Below are 15865 nucleotides of genomic sequence, written 5' to 3'. Positions count from 1 at the left end.
GGTGACTGATCGCTACTTGTTAATTTCCGGATCAAAATTTGCTCTTTCGTAATGGTTGCTGTTACATTTTTTTAAAATTCAATTTCTTAAAAAAAAAAATTATTAAATTAATTTAATTTGTTCTTTGATGGCTTACATTTATTTATTATTAAATAAGTCTTTTAATTAATCGTGTAAACTTTATGGAGTTATATTGCAGTATGGAGTTACAGTGTATTATGTTATTGAAAAGGAAAAACAGCAATGAATGAAGTTGGATAGGATACAAACCTTTATCTCTTATAGTATTATAAACATTTTATTAAAGTTAATGATTCTTATTTGTAACTACATTTATTTATTGTAATATTTCAAACTGATTAGAGCATGGCATTAGATTGGATTGTATGCTGAAACAAATTGCAATTACAACTAAAATGTTAAAAAATGATAAAGTCGTTAATAATATAATACTCTTTTAAACTGGAAATTAAATATCACAGAACATATCAGGAATAGAAACACATCGTCCGCTCAGTAAAAATGACTGATTTTATATATATTGGCGTTTGTTAATTTGTAATATCATTTGTTCTCAAACAAAAAGAAGGTACTTCCAATTTGTGTTAGTTAAGCTATATTTTATATGTAACGATGGGACATAACAGTTTCTAACTGAACTAAAATTCTACACCTATCGTAATTTATTGTGTATACGATATCACATATAATTTCCATAATATCGACGGTTTTTATTTAGTACAGACTATGTCAAATTTTGTGACATCAATCCATTGTATATAGGCATATACCGTCCCTGTTTAATATCTTTACAATACAGATTTTTTATTTGACAAAATATATAAAGATGTTATTGTTTTCTTAAAAATCAATTGCACATCTCAAATCTTTTCGTGTTCTTACCACAATTCGAATGATTAAATATTGTCCCTTAAACCAAAAGTATATTATTTTATAAACATACGAGTATACCTAGATATACTCAAATCTACTGACATTCATAACTGTATCTATACATAACGTACATTACGTCGACGTAGGCGCCCTAGTGCGAAGTTCCCGAACTTAATGATAATATCTTTGCTCTAGTGCAATACCATCACATCCATAATAAAGAACACAATCTAGTGCAATCACACACAATTGAAAATTTTTGGAATTAAATTTTTATATTTAATTTAATTTAAAATTTAAAATAAGATTTAAAAATTTACAAATAAATTTTTGTTTAATCTAAATCACGATAACTTTCATTAGTTCCAAAAAATTCCATTTTAAAAAATGTCACAGTACCACACATGTGAAACTATCGTACTGAGTATTACTATTGTATTATACATATTATTTTAGTAAAACATGATCCTGTTTATAAAGCCTAAATTTATTTCTCAACCAACCTACCTATGCAAATAATAAATTAATAATTTTTTAAAAAAAAACCCAAATAATACTTCACTTTTTTTTGTATTTTAAAATTAGAGAACTATTTTACATTTTATGTACAATCACAAAACTTTTCAATCTACTGCGCTTACAATATAGTACAATTTAAAGTTTTAGTTTAGTTTTATAATAAATTTTACTTAACTAAATTTAATAAATATTACGAGTATAATTATGTACTTATACGAGAATTAATTACATTGAAAGTCCTCTTTGCATTATGAATTGTTGATTGTGGTACTGAACCTGTATTGACTGCTGATGGTGGAGGTGATGTTCAGCAGGAATTGGATTTGGAATCGGAATCGGAGGTTGTTGTTGAACCTGAAGTTGATGTTGAGCGACAATTCGGTATTCAGGTGGACATTGCTGTTGAGCTAAGTGTGGGTACTGTGCTGGAAATTGATTTTGAACTGGAAGTTGGTAATTATTCCAGGCTTGTTGATTCTGAACGACAGTCTGTCGAATTAAGTGAACTTCGTCTGGAGTTGGGAAGTATACAGCGTTAGGAGTATAGTGATGATTAAACGGTATTCCATTGCTCATAATATGATGATAAGGATGTCCGTAACCATTTCCGTAGTGCAAAGTAGCTCGTGATCGCATAGCAGCAGTACGATTCATCGCAGAACTACTATGACGTCGTAAACGGCCTGTGGTTTCTCCAATTGTCAAGTCCTCAGCGGATGAATCTAATGTCCAATAGTGACCGCGTCCTGGATCATCTAATGCACGTGGTATGCGCACAAAGCATTGATTCAAGCTTAAATTGTGACGTATGGAATTTTGCCAAACGTTTCTGTTCTTTTGAAAATAAGGGAAGTTTTTTGCTATCCACTCACATATTCCGCTCAGTGTCAAACGTTTCTCGGGGCTGTTGCGTATGGCCAACACGATGAGTGCACTATATGTGTATGTCGGTTTCACATCTGGTGTTGATTTGCCACTAGAGGAGGTGGATTCATCCGATGATACCTCATCTAAAGAACCAGTGTGGGTTTCACTCCTGGGTAACATACAATTATTTTTTCCTTCTTCCAAAGAGGCCTTTTTGTCTGATAATATTGAACGAATTGAAAATTTTGATTGAAACACTGGAGCCATTTTTCAATTTATATTCCAATTACTATATTAAAAATACAAATGAAAATATATGTAGTTGCGCGAATTACGAACTCTTTACTTCTTGCAGACTGAGTTGTAAATGATGAAATTTGAGTCACTGTGTCACCTTCTTATATCTTCGAAAAATTCTACCAGTGCACTGAAGATCGACACATTTACAAATGTTTTCAATCGATAGATTAAGCACGAAAATGCACTGCTAAACGGAAATTAGCAAAATATTTTTGCAATTTTCGCTCAAAAACAATTGGGAAAATAAGAGGATTAGTAAATACTCTTCATATATTAATGCTTCTATATATTACAAGACCAAATACTAGTTAAAACATACGCGCAACTGCATTTAAGCCCACAAGTACATCGTCCCACATACCGCCTTGATGTTCTGCCTACTACACTAAATACGAAAAGGGTTAAGAAAAGGGCAATAAAAGGTCAATGGAATCCTTCCTATTCATTCATTATACCCAATGATATATACTAAGCATAATCCGTTGTTTTTGACGCTTCGTAGCTGACCTAAGTTTCATATTCTTAAAACTTAGTCTAAATTTACCTGTGATGACGCGCGTTTGCTCAAATTTTCCACATTTTTCTTATATTGTGCGTTAATCCATTTTCTTTAATTTGCTCTTTTGTCTTTTCTGCACTATTCCCCCTGCAGCCACCTTAATTCTTCTATAATATTCCACAATCTCAATAACCTGCAACTCAAAGTGAAAGGGTTAAGAAAGTGAACATTTTAAGGACAGTAGATTAAGTCAATGCCAGGAAAATTTCAAACTAATTTTGAAAAGCTAATACTTTTTTTAATTGTTAGTTTTGTGGTGCAGATTTGCTTCCATAACTACTTATGTTATACTTAAAGGATTTTTCCAAATATTTTAAGGATAAAATGTTCCTAATCTTTTTTTATAAAAACACTCCTTAACATATTTGAGATGAATACTTTAACATAGCGAGAGATAATCATATTAACCAAGTATCTCATCCCTAATATAATAAAATGGTAGACTGATATTTTAATAATCCGGTTTTTTGTTTTGTAACCAACTTTAAAACAAAACTAATACATCCATACAAAAGTTTAGATTATTTTCAATTGAATCTGAACAGTATCCTACTAATAATGCAATTTGGGCAAAACATTTCTATTCCAACTCTACAGTATTTTCTTTAAATAATCATCATCCTTTATATTCATATTGTTATATTAGGGGTCTTTATTCTGTCTTGCAAAGTTATTACAAGGTGCACGAAATGCAAGAATGCTATACTAATATTGTAAGAGTGCAAGAATACCTCTGTTGCAGAATTGCAACATCGAAATGAAACAGCTGTTTTTGCAGCATACCACATCCACGTGAGAAGCAACAGATGTTCCTTTACCACTGCTTTGTTCCTTTTTGTTTAGTTGCAAGCATATATAGTATGCATGGGCTTAGGTAATAGCAAGATTGCAAGCAATTGCAAGTAACTTTTTGTGTATATTCTATTCCAAGTTCTCACAATCTGTGCATTTCGTGCACCTTACAATGAGTTTGCAAGACAAAGTAAATACCTGTATTAATTTGCTAAAATTATTTAGTAAAAATTAAATTTACTTCGAATAAATCCATCAATATTTGCAAATGAAATTTTCGGTTTCACACTATTATTATCATCCTATTTACTATTTTGTCTATGATATAACATTATCAAAAAATTAAAAATTTTAGTCTATATATCAGATTTATAATCCGATAGTTAAAAATTGTCATTATATTTTTAATTCCGTTAAGAATATTTTAAATATTTTTATTAGAATTATTTTTTCAATTTCGATAAAAATTTTATATGTGACAATTCTAATTTACATGTGAATATTGTTGTAATAACATCTACTTTACATAAACATGTCTCAAACGACTCTTCCATTCATAGACTTAAGGCAATCTGTACATTAGTTACTCCACACAGTATTCAAAACGGTCAAATGAATGAGCCGAGATAAATCGAATTCTTGCATGCTCCCTTTTGGCGTTAGTTCATTCCTAGTATTTAGAAAACCGAGTCACTAATACCATATAAAGCTGCTATAAAACGGAATGGCTCCAAAGAGAGGATGTATGCTGTTATTTCTAATATTTTCACGAAACACTAATACAGAAAATTGTGATTCACAAAAGCCATATACTACTATATTTCTATCCAAAAAACCGAATCAACGAAATTTTAAACAACGTCCAACCTATATTGCGGCACAAGATTGGCACTTGTTGTTTTGTGTTTTCCTCCTACTAAAAATATTTGGAATAGTACAATCTCATGAGCAGCCTTCAAATAGGTGCACGTATCGCAGGAATGGGCGACAACGCCAAATCAAAACCGAAAGACGCACGTTACTCTGTCGCTGACTACTATTTTTGTCAAAAAGAATATAATTTCTCATTATTTTTAGGTTGTTTAGTATTATGTCATAATTTTAAATTACAAAAAAAATTAAGTTTTATTTTTATCAATCAACTCATTAGTTTCTTCTTAATATCTTCTTCTATCTCGTCTATTCCCAAAAAGAACCATTCTTCTAATGGTACAATTTTTTTTTCAGGTCGTGGATGTGCTATGATAACGTATGTTAGTTATTAGCTTATCCACTCAATGTCTATTTTATTTAAACGATATTACATACTCTATGAGTTCTATTTATTCTATTTAAATGTTGACTTCGTTGTTGGCACGATGCTTTTATACTGGAAATGTTTTAAAAACGTTTTATGGGCTAAATAATTTAATATAATGGAATGAATATACTTAGGACAAAGTTAAATAGACTATACATTTTGTTGAGTTTTCCTAATTTTCGACGAAATAAAATTTCTTGCCACTATATCCTTTATACTATAGAATCTTTCAGAACGTAATTTAAAGTATCATTTCCTCATAGAAAGCAGTGCTCAATTTTTGCTTGCTAATAGAAGTGTATGATAACAAGCCATACCAGATTTAAAGGAAAATATTCCCGAAGCTTAGCGTCATTCTGTGATGCAAACTTTTTGATAAAAATATGCAAAAGAATAAACCCTATTTTAGATCCTAAAAATTAGATCTTATGAAAATAAATCCGTTTCGATAGAAGGTATGTTACGATAGCAATATTTATGTATGATAGCAATATTTATATCGGAAGGTATTACCCCTAAGTCATTTTTAACAATTCCAAATGCTTGCAGGCTTTTTATATGTGTCACATAATGTACCGTTAAATGCAGCAGTTAGAAAAAATTTGATTCTATAAAAATTGTTATATGGCGGCAACCTTAAAAAATACCATCAAGCAAAATTTTCATAGCCTGTTTGGAATCATTTTACTTAGAGATATTCATAATATGAATGATATTCAGACCGATACAGTATTCTGGGGACAAATTTGAATTACAACATAAACGACCTGTAAACAAAAATAGTTTCAGTTTGGAACGTTCCAAATTTCCGGTAACGTTACCAATTTTTCGTTCTCTAAGAACCTTACTCGGTCCACAGCAAACATATCCTAGAAAAATTAGTAAATTTGGTTAAACCATTGTCAATTGATATACTTATCAAGGGATAGCATTTCAATTTTATGAATATAGATGCTAAAATTTTAAATTAGCCCTTAAATAGGAAATTAAAGCAATATATCTAGTGCAGGATGCTGGAATATGCGACATCAACGTCGCAAGTTTTCGTTTTGTGTGGTCAAGGCTTACGATACGAACTGTTGTAATTTTGGAACTGGTGGCAATTCAGTGCCTATGTTATTCCTAACATATCTCTAACCATAGCGCATATATAAGTAAATTGACAGTGTTGCAAAATATGGTTTGAAAAAACTGCGGCAGAAGGGATTCAAAATGGATGAATCCGTTCTGCATTGAAAGGTAAATAGTTAATTAGTTGGTCATAACAAAAACAACCATGCATTTCATAGATAATAGTCAAGTTCAAAAGGAACTCGACTATAATGGTCACAACAAAACTCGAAAAGTTGATTATTTATTGTATCACAATTTTTTTGATATTATCGTATAGTCTTCAGATTGGTATTCTGTTTTAATTAATAATGAGAAATATAACATAAATTCTTAAAAATAAAAGCCTCAGAATCCAAATTAATCACATATTGTGATTGGAGTATTACACAGCTGTTAATAGTCGATAGATGAAGTAAGTAATAAATAGTCTGTGTTAATGATACCACCATTGGGTGAGTTACAATTCATTTTGTTGTCATTACGTTGAGTTAATAATTTCTTCTAATAATGAAAATTAAGATACTTTTCATTGTTCAGTTTCTTGTTATATTAGTTAAGTACAAAATTACAAACTATTACTATCCTCAACTTTTTACATATATGCAACGTTTTAAGCAATTTTTATTGGCTTGATTGAGTATCAATTTTGATTTGATAATTTTGATTAAGTACAATACTCCTTTATTTTCTAATTTTCTTAAAAATGCCTACTGGAGAAATTACGACGATGTAAAACTTATCGAGCAAACCGCATATTCACTTTAAATAAAAATATAAGTTGTGCTTATAACGTGCAGCATTTTAGCATTTGCCGCCGTTGGGAAATGGTTGCATATGGTCTCATATTTAGTCCACCTTCAACCAAATGATTTCAAGCACACACCCAAAATGTTTCGAGTGGAAACTCGCATCGAAGTCATTGAAGACAGAGATTGCAACTTGTTTGGCAGACACAACCACAATGAACGCTGTTATTAGCGTTAAGCGACAGAAGCTTTTCCACGCCGGAGGCTTCACGAACCAAAACAAAGCAACGTGCGTCTTTTGGTTTTGATTTGGCGTTGTCGCCCATTCCTGCGATACGTGCACCTATTTGGAGGCTGCTCATGAGATTGTACTATTCCAAATATTTTTAGTAGGAGGAAAACACAAAACAACAAGTGCCAATCTTGTGCCGCAATATAGGTTGGACGTTGTTTAAAATTTCGTTGATTCGGTTTTTTGGATAGAAATATAGTAGTATATGGCTTTTGTGAATCACAATTTTCTGTATTAGTGTTTCGTGAAAATATTAGAAATAACAGCATACATCCTCTCTTTGGAGCCATTCCGTTTTATAGCAGCTTTATATGGTATTAGTGACTCGGTTTTCTAAATACTAGGAATGAACTAACGCCAAAAGGGAGCATGCAAGAATTCGATTTATCTCGGCTCATTCATTTGACCGTTTTGAATACTGTGTGGAGTAACTAATGTACAGATTGCCTTAAGTCTATGAATGGAAGAGTCGTTTGAGACATGTTTATGTAAAGTAGATGTTATTACAACAATATTCACATGTAAATTAGAATTGTCACATATAAAATTTTTATCGAAATTGAAAAAATAATTCTAATAAAAATATTTAAAATATTCTTAACGGAATTAAAAATATAATGACAATTTTTAACTATCGGATTATAAATCTGATATATAGACTAAAATTTTTAATTTTTTGATAATGTTATATCATAGACAAAATAGTAAATAGGATGATAATAATAGTGTGAAACCGAAAATTTCATTTGCAAATATTGATGGATTTATTCGAAGTAAATTTAATTTTTACTAAATAATTTTAGCAAATTAATACAGGTATTTACTTTGTCTTGCAAACTCATTGTAAGGTGCACGAAATGCACAGATTGTGAGAACTTGGAATAGAATATACACAAAAAGTTACTTGCAATTGCTTGCAATCTTGCTATTACCTAAGCCCATGCATACTATATATGCTTGCAACTAAACAAAAAGGAACAAAGCAGTGGTAAAGGAACATCTGTTGCTTCTCACGTGGATGTGGTATGCTGCAAAAACAGCTGTTTCATTTCGATGTTGCAATTCTGCAACAGAGGTATTCTTGCACTCTTACAATATTAGTATAGCATTCTTGCATTTCGTGCACCTTGTAATAACTTTGCAAGACAGAATAAAGACCCCTAATATAACAATATGAATATAAAGGATGATGATTATTTAAAGAAAATACTGTAGAGTTGGAATAGAAATGTTTTGCCCAAATTGCATTATTAGTAGGATACTGTTCAGATTCAATTGAAAATAATCTAAACTTTTGTATGGATGTATTAGCTTTGTTTTAAAGTTGGTTACAAAACAAAAAACCGGATTATTAAAATATCAGTCTACCATTTTATTATATTAGGAATGAGATACTTGGTTAATATGATTATCTCTCGCTATGTTAAAGTATTCATCTCAAATATGTTAAGGAGTGTTTTTATAAAAAAAGATTAGGAACGTTTATCCTTAAAATATTTGGAAAAATCCTTTAAGTATAACATAAGTAGTTATGGAAGCAAATCTGCACCACAAAACTAACAATTAAAAAAAGTATTAGCTTTTCAAAATTAGTTTGAAATTTTCCTGGCATTGACTTAATCTACTGTCCTTAAAATGTTCACTTTCTTAACCCTTTCACTTTGAGTTGCAGGTTATTGAGATTGTGGAATATTATAGAAGAATTAAGGTGGCTGCAGGGGGAATAGTGCAGAAAAGACAAAAGAGCAAATTAAAGAAAATGGATTAACGCACAATATAAGAAAAATGTGGAAAATTTGAGCAAACGCGCGTCATCACAGGTAAATTTAGACTAAGTTTTAAGAATATGAAACTTAGGTCAGCTACGAAGCGTCAAAAACAACGGATTATGCTTAGTATATATCATTGGGTATAATGAATGAATAGGAAGGATTCCATTGACCTTTTATTGCCCTTTTCTTAACCCTTTTCGTATTTAGTGTAGTAGGCAGAACATCAAGGCGGTATGTGGGACGATGTACTTGTGGGCTTAAATGCAGTTGCGCGTATGTTTTAACTAGTATTTGGTCTTGTAATATTTAGAAGCATTAATATATGAAGAGTATTTACTAATCCTCTTATTTTCCCAATTGTTTTTGAGCGAAATTTGCAAAAATATTTTGCTAATTCCCGTTTAGCAGTGCATTTTCGTGCTTAATCTATCGATTGAAAACATTTGTAAATGTGTCGATCTTCAGTGAACTAGTAGAATTTTTCGAAGATATAAGAAGGTGACACAGTGACTCAAATTTCATCATTTACAACTCAGTCTGCAAGAAGTAAAGAGTTCGTAATTCGCGCAACTACATATATTTTCATTTGTATTTTTAATATAGTAATTGGAATATAAATTGAAAAATGGCTCCAGTGTTTCAATCAAAATTTTCAATTCGTTCAATATTATCAGACAAAAAGGCCTCTTTGGAAGAAGAAAAAAATAATTGCATGTTACCCACGAGTGAAACCCACACTGGTTCTTTAGATGAGGTATCATCGGATGAATCCACCTCCTCTAGTGGCAAATCAACACCAGATGTGAAACCGACATACACATATAGTGCACTCATCGTGTTGGCCATACGCAACAGCCCCGAGAAACGTTTGACATTGAGCGGAATATGTGAGTGGATAGCAAAAAACTTCCCTTATTTTCAAAAGAACAGAAACGTTTGGCAAAATTCCATACGTCACAATTTAAGCTTGAATCAATGCTTTGTGCGCATACCACGTGCATTAGATGATCCAGGACGCGGTCACTATTGGACATTAGATTCATCCGCTGAGGACTTGACAATTGGAGAAACCACAGGCCGTTTACGACGTCATAGTAGTTCTGCGATGAATCGTACTGCTGCTATGCGATCACGAGCTACTTTGCACTACGGAAATGGTTACGGGCATCCTTATCATCATATTATGAGCAATGGAATACCGATTAATCATCACTATACTCCTAACGCTGTATACTTCCCAACTCCAGACGAAGTTCACTTTATTCGACAGACTGTCGTTCAGAATCAACAAGCCTGGAATAATTACCAACTTCCAGTTCAAAATCGATTTCCAGCACAGTACCCACACTTAGCTCAACAGCAATGTCCACCTGAATACCAAATTGTCGCTCAACACCAACTTCAGGTTCAACAACAACCTCCGATTCCGATTCCAAATCCAATTCCTGCTGAACATCACCTCCACCATCAGCAGTCAATACAGGTTCAGTACCACAATCAACAATTCATAATGCAAAGAGGACTTTCAATGTAATTAATTCTCGTATAAGTACATAATTATACTCGTAATATTTATTAAATTTAGTTAAGTAAAATTTATTATAAAACTAAACTAAAACTTTAAATTGTACTATATTGTAAGCGCAGTAGATTGAAAAGTTTTGTGATTGTACATAAAATGTAAAATAGTTCTCTAATTTTAAAATACAAAAAAAAGTGAAGTATTTTTTGGTTTTATTTGAAAAATTGTACGTAGAGATATATACGTATAGACAAATAGTTCTTCCTAGACACAGTTAGGACACAATTACTTGTGATTTATCGTGCTAAGAAAGTTACTAAGAAAGTATGTTTTAATTTCTCCGACAAGGTTTCCGCAAATTTTGCAATAAGTGTTGAATAAGAAGTGCAATTTCTCTGCGTGGTGTCCTGAAATCAGTGTCCTGAAGAAACTGTAATTAGCCTATATTAGTATGAATTCTTCTATTAATGAGTTCCATGGATCTGGTCTTTTAATATACAAGGCAAGTTGAATACGATGGTTTATATACTGGTTATGAGTGACTTCCACCTATTTTTAACTAACTGTAAAAAGTCGAGAAAGAGACCTTTTGTAATGGTCTGTAGGAAAACATATACCGGTACCCCTAATTAGACGTCAATGGAAGCTTTTTCATTTTATTTTCTTCATATAAGACTTATGTTTGTGAGTTGACTTAATCTGCCGATTTGTGTCTTACTATTTTTAATTTAATTTAAAAACTGCAGTCTTACTCGTATTATGCACCTGAAGAGACTAGCGTACCTTGTGATCAAAAAAGAACTTATTTGTTCTTTTTTTGAATTCCCACGCTTATCAAATCGGTAAATTTTTATTTTCACGCTGGCAACACTATTATATATATTCTGTCAAAGTTTAACGCATATCGTACGATTAGTTTTTGTTTGGCGACAATACAAAGATGTCGAAAAATTTTCGTGTGGCGATTTTTATCTGAAATTCATTCAAAAAAAGCCTCGTTGTGATGTGGTCAAAGAGATGATTTCCAACGCATATATATTATAACTGGTGATGAGACATGGGTCTATGAATTTGACATACCAATTTGGCCACCAAACAACAATCGACCGAATGGTGCTTCGAAGGTGAGCCGAAACTGAAAAGAGAACACCAAAGTCGGTCGAAAATCAAGGTTATGCTGACTGTTTTCTTCGATATTCGTGATGTGGTGCAGTATGCATTCCTTTTGGACGGTCAAATGGTCAAACGGTCAATAAGGAGTATTATTTGGCCGTTAGGCGTCGTTTGCGTGAGGCAATTCGCAAGAAAAGGCCAGATTTATGCAAGGAAAACTCATGGATTTGACACCACGATAACGCACGGGCTCACACAGCGTTGGTTGTGTCGCAGTTTTTGGCCAAAAACACCACCAATATCATCAACCAAGCACCGTACTCTCCAGATATGGAACGTGTGAATTTTTCCTCTTCCCTCGACTCAAATTGCCATTGCGAGGAATGCGTTTTGAAACCATAGAGGCCATAAAAGAGAATTTGCTGCGTGAACTAAAGGCCATACCTTCGGCGGCCTATAAAACTTGTATGGAAAATTAGATCAAGCGTTGGGATGCATGTATTGCCGCAGGAGGAGAGTACTTTGAAGGCGATAATAAGGAAAATTATTAAAAATTAAAATTTTGCGTTTTTTAAACTTCTCGTTCTTTTTTGATCAAAGGGTATATCTGTAATATTGCGAAAAATTCAAGTGCCTATTCCACAGTCAATTTTAGAGGCTTTCGTAAAAATTGAAATACTCGTATCACATTTCGCTCGAAAGCTTACTATATACATAAAGTACGTAAAAAAATTATATATGTAAGAATTAGGAAATATAGTATAAATACTTAAGTATTATAAAGAAAAAGTGTTACAAACTTCTACAACAAAATCCAAATACATTCAAATGATTTAGACTATCTAGAATTAAATTAATTGAAAAAAAGCCATTTAGTAGAGAAGCTTGTTGGCTGGTTTTAAAATTCATAATTGAGTATCGAAATAATGTTGTTTATCTGTAAGACTATTTCTAAGCCAATCTAGACTTATTCAATATTAGTCATTAAAATTTTATAAAAGTTCCATTTATGAGGATTTCATAGTTTCATTGCATCTGGACAAAAGATTATTTTCCAATCTAATTACGGAGTAAATGTGTGTGTATGGAGTGTTGAATGCAATGAAATCTGCAAGGTTCTGTATTATTGTATCTCATTAGGTTCGTTCAAAAAGTTAAACAAAATTATGAATTTGAATAAAGAAATACACAAAATCAGTAAACTAAAAGAATACAACTGAGTTTAAATGTTTTGTCTTAAACAACAACATATATTTATTTAATTTAATATTTATTTTAATAATATTTAAATATGTGCTTCGAATTCAATATATGTTTCGAAAAAAATTAATTTTTGTAATAAAAACTTATTTTAGTTAAAACAAGAAAGTTACTCAATTTTTCATACATAATAAATATTTATTTTTTAGTGAATTGTATTACGAATGTTTTTTGCTCTGTGGTATATATATAAGATATAACTATTATAAAAGTATATTTTTTATTAAAAAATTTTTAAACAATTTTTCAATAATATTAAGATTCCGACCTAAACTTGAAATTATTTTTAAATAGAAATAATTTCGGATATTATAAATTATCAGGTAGGAATATACATGCATTCCTAATCCGCATTAGATGCATGTATATTTGATGGACATATGTTCCGCTTTTGTCATTACCTGCAGCAGTTAAAATAATTTCAACTCACTTGTAATCTATAAATGAAAGGATTGCGCTAATCCTTAGTCCGGGGGACTAAGGAATTCCGCTTACACATTTCTTTTATGTATTATAAAACGATAATATATTATTTATTCTTGCAAACAACTATTTTCTCATATAGAGACCCGTACAGTGCATACAATATACCACCAGCTTCAAGGTAACAACCGTTTGAAATTGGGCTTAATAAATGCTTATGGTGCACGTCACCATCATCGTCTACTGATCATCGTTATTATCGTCATTGTTTCGCCTTTGTCTTTTCTGTACGTCCTTAACATTGGCAACCACAGGCCCAAATATAATTTTCTGTTAGCGGTCAACATCATTTCTGCAATCAATAATGTTGCAACACAAAAAAAGGCAAACTATAATAAAAAAAAAAAACTATAATAAAAAATCCAAAAAAGATTAGTTTAAAGAAATAAAATGCGAAAATAAAAAAATATTTAATCTGATATCGTTGGATCGAAAGGGGCGGTCAATACACGATTTTTGCTATACACTATGATTGTGTGATGCAGTGCGACATGCGACATGCCATGCCATGACAGCAAAATCACCAGCCAAGGATCAATTGCTTTAAGAAAATTACAATGACTTTGGTAGAATGGAAGTCACCGAATTGCAGCGAAAGCAACAATTATAGCCCACAGCGAATGGGAATACAAAGGCCATGTTGATGTGCAAGGAGAAGCATTCGTTGCCGCATGGTTAGCAGTGGGCAATGGGTAATGGGTAATGGGTAATGAGTAGAGCGAATGTGGTTATGGATTTGGATCAAGATAATATGTTGTGTAGAACTATTAAGTATCGAATATAGAACGTGCTTCATTCGAGCAAGTACACTTATAATAAGGAGGCACTATTACTTGGGGGAGTTTTGTTATATAAAATTACTTGTCTTACTAAGAAGATTAGTTTGTGGCTTAGTTAGTTGGTGCTGATCTTAGTGCTGCATTCGCGAGAGTATCGACTGCTGTGACGGAATGCGTAATTATTGCGATTTTCAATAGAATTTTTTAAGTTGAAGCTTTAGCTTATATTGAAGAGTGTCCATAAAAGGAAATTACTGAAATTAAAAACGCACAATAAACGATGAGAAAAGGAATTAAATAGCTGCACATAATTATTTTAAACGCTTTACCAATACCAATAATATAGTTTAGTTACTTAAGAATACAAATTCATAAATTCTTTTGATTATAACAAGTATTGCATTACGTGAGTTTAAGGTAAAATTAAATTTCAAGAAAATGTCAAATTAAAGCTGTTATTACCAATTTTAAATTGTTGACCACATAATCAGTACAATGTAAAAAAAATTTACAAAATACACCAAAAAATTGAGAAAGATAAAAAATAAGTAATCAATTCGCTACCGTCCAATTGCCTCTGAGGTTTGCATAGACGTTCATAATAATTTTGATAGAGCCAAAGTGCAATTGAATGTTATTTTCTCTGGCATATTCGTCTATGGTATCGACAATTGCCATCGATAAAAAATTACAAACCACAGTGCACAAACATACTCACTTGTATGCGCCTATTTATGAAGACGGAGAATATTAAGTGCTCCAAACAAAATTACCAGTGCACAATATCCACCTGCCGTATGCCATGTAATGGGCTCTGCGTCTGTAACCAATATATATGTACACACCCACTCGAGGCACAGCAATCATTTTCAGATTTTTCGTATTTTTGTTACAAATTTTTGCCACATTTTTTGTAGGATTTGGCTCGAGCGCCAATGTTTTCGGTTATTGAGCGATAATTTTGGAGCACCTCACCCTTTTCAGATAACTGCAGCAATCTGCATCGCAGAAATATGTGCGACTACATTTCAATATACATATAACGTAAGCTCCATGCACTACGAGTTTTTTCATGAATATGATGAATCGATTAATACAAATTAAATGCAATGAATCGGTGAGGTTTGGCGAAGTCCGTGCGACATTGCTTTCATAGTCCATACAGCCACCAAGGCAGAAAAAAATTCTGTTTACATATCAACTTTTTTTGCAAAGCATCGTTAAAGTATCTTCTTTCATTTTTTAATGAATCTGTTTTTGTTATGTTTGCAACTTAAAATTTATTGTATATTTTTACAACAATTTTACACGCAATTTTGTATTAATTTTTAAATAAGTAATCCTTTAATCCATCAATATTTACGCATTTATTAAAATATTTTTTATTTAATTACATATTGCATTAAGTGCTATGTAAATATCTGTTTTAAGCGGATTGTGCTTTTAAATGAAATAAACTTTTTTAAATGAAAAACAAAAAAAAAAGCACCGCAGAAGAGAATTAAACAAATCGGATCTCTAAAGATGTTGAAAATAATTTTTAATGATTAATCT

At 31.7% G+C, this 15865-nt stretch overlaps 2 protein-coding genes across 2 annotated transcripts; one reads left to right on the top strand and one right to left on the bottom strand.

Moving 5' to 3' along the window:
- Positions 1-1638: 1638 nt before the first annotated feature.
- Positions 1639-4279, bottom strand: LOC119666285 (fork head domain transcription factor slp1-like). Its single transcript, XM_038075566.1, has 2 exons — positions 4173-4279; positions 1639-2569 (listed from the first exon to the last, which is right to left on the bottom strand). Exon 2 carries the CDS (start codon positions 2545-2547, stop codon positions 1639-1641), a length of 909 nt encoding a protein of 302 aa, XP_037931494.1. The 5' UTR covers positions 2548-2569; positions 4173-4279.
- Positions 4280-9866: 5587 nt separating this feature from the next.
- Positions 9867-10688, top strand: LOC119666284 (fork head domain transcription factor slp1-like). The gene has a single exon (XM_038075565.1). The coding sequence runs from the start codon at positions 9867-9869 to the stop codon at positions 10686-10688; it is 822 nt and encodes a 273-aa protein (XP_037931493.1).
- The last annotated feature ends 5177 nt before the right edge of the window (positions 10689-15865 follow it).

This window comes from Teleopsis dalmanni, chromosome 1, assembly GCF_002237135.1.
Source record: "Teleopsis dalmanni isolate 2A chromosome 1, ASM223713v2, whole genome shotgun sequence".
In the NCBI taxonomy this organism is placed as follows: Eukaryota; Metazoa; Arthropoda; class Insecta; order Diptera; family Diopsidae; genus Teleopsis; species Teleopsis dalmanni.
Note: the sequence above shows the minus strand (reverse complement) of the source record. Positions and strands in the feature narration are given on the sequence as shown.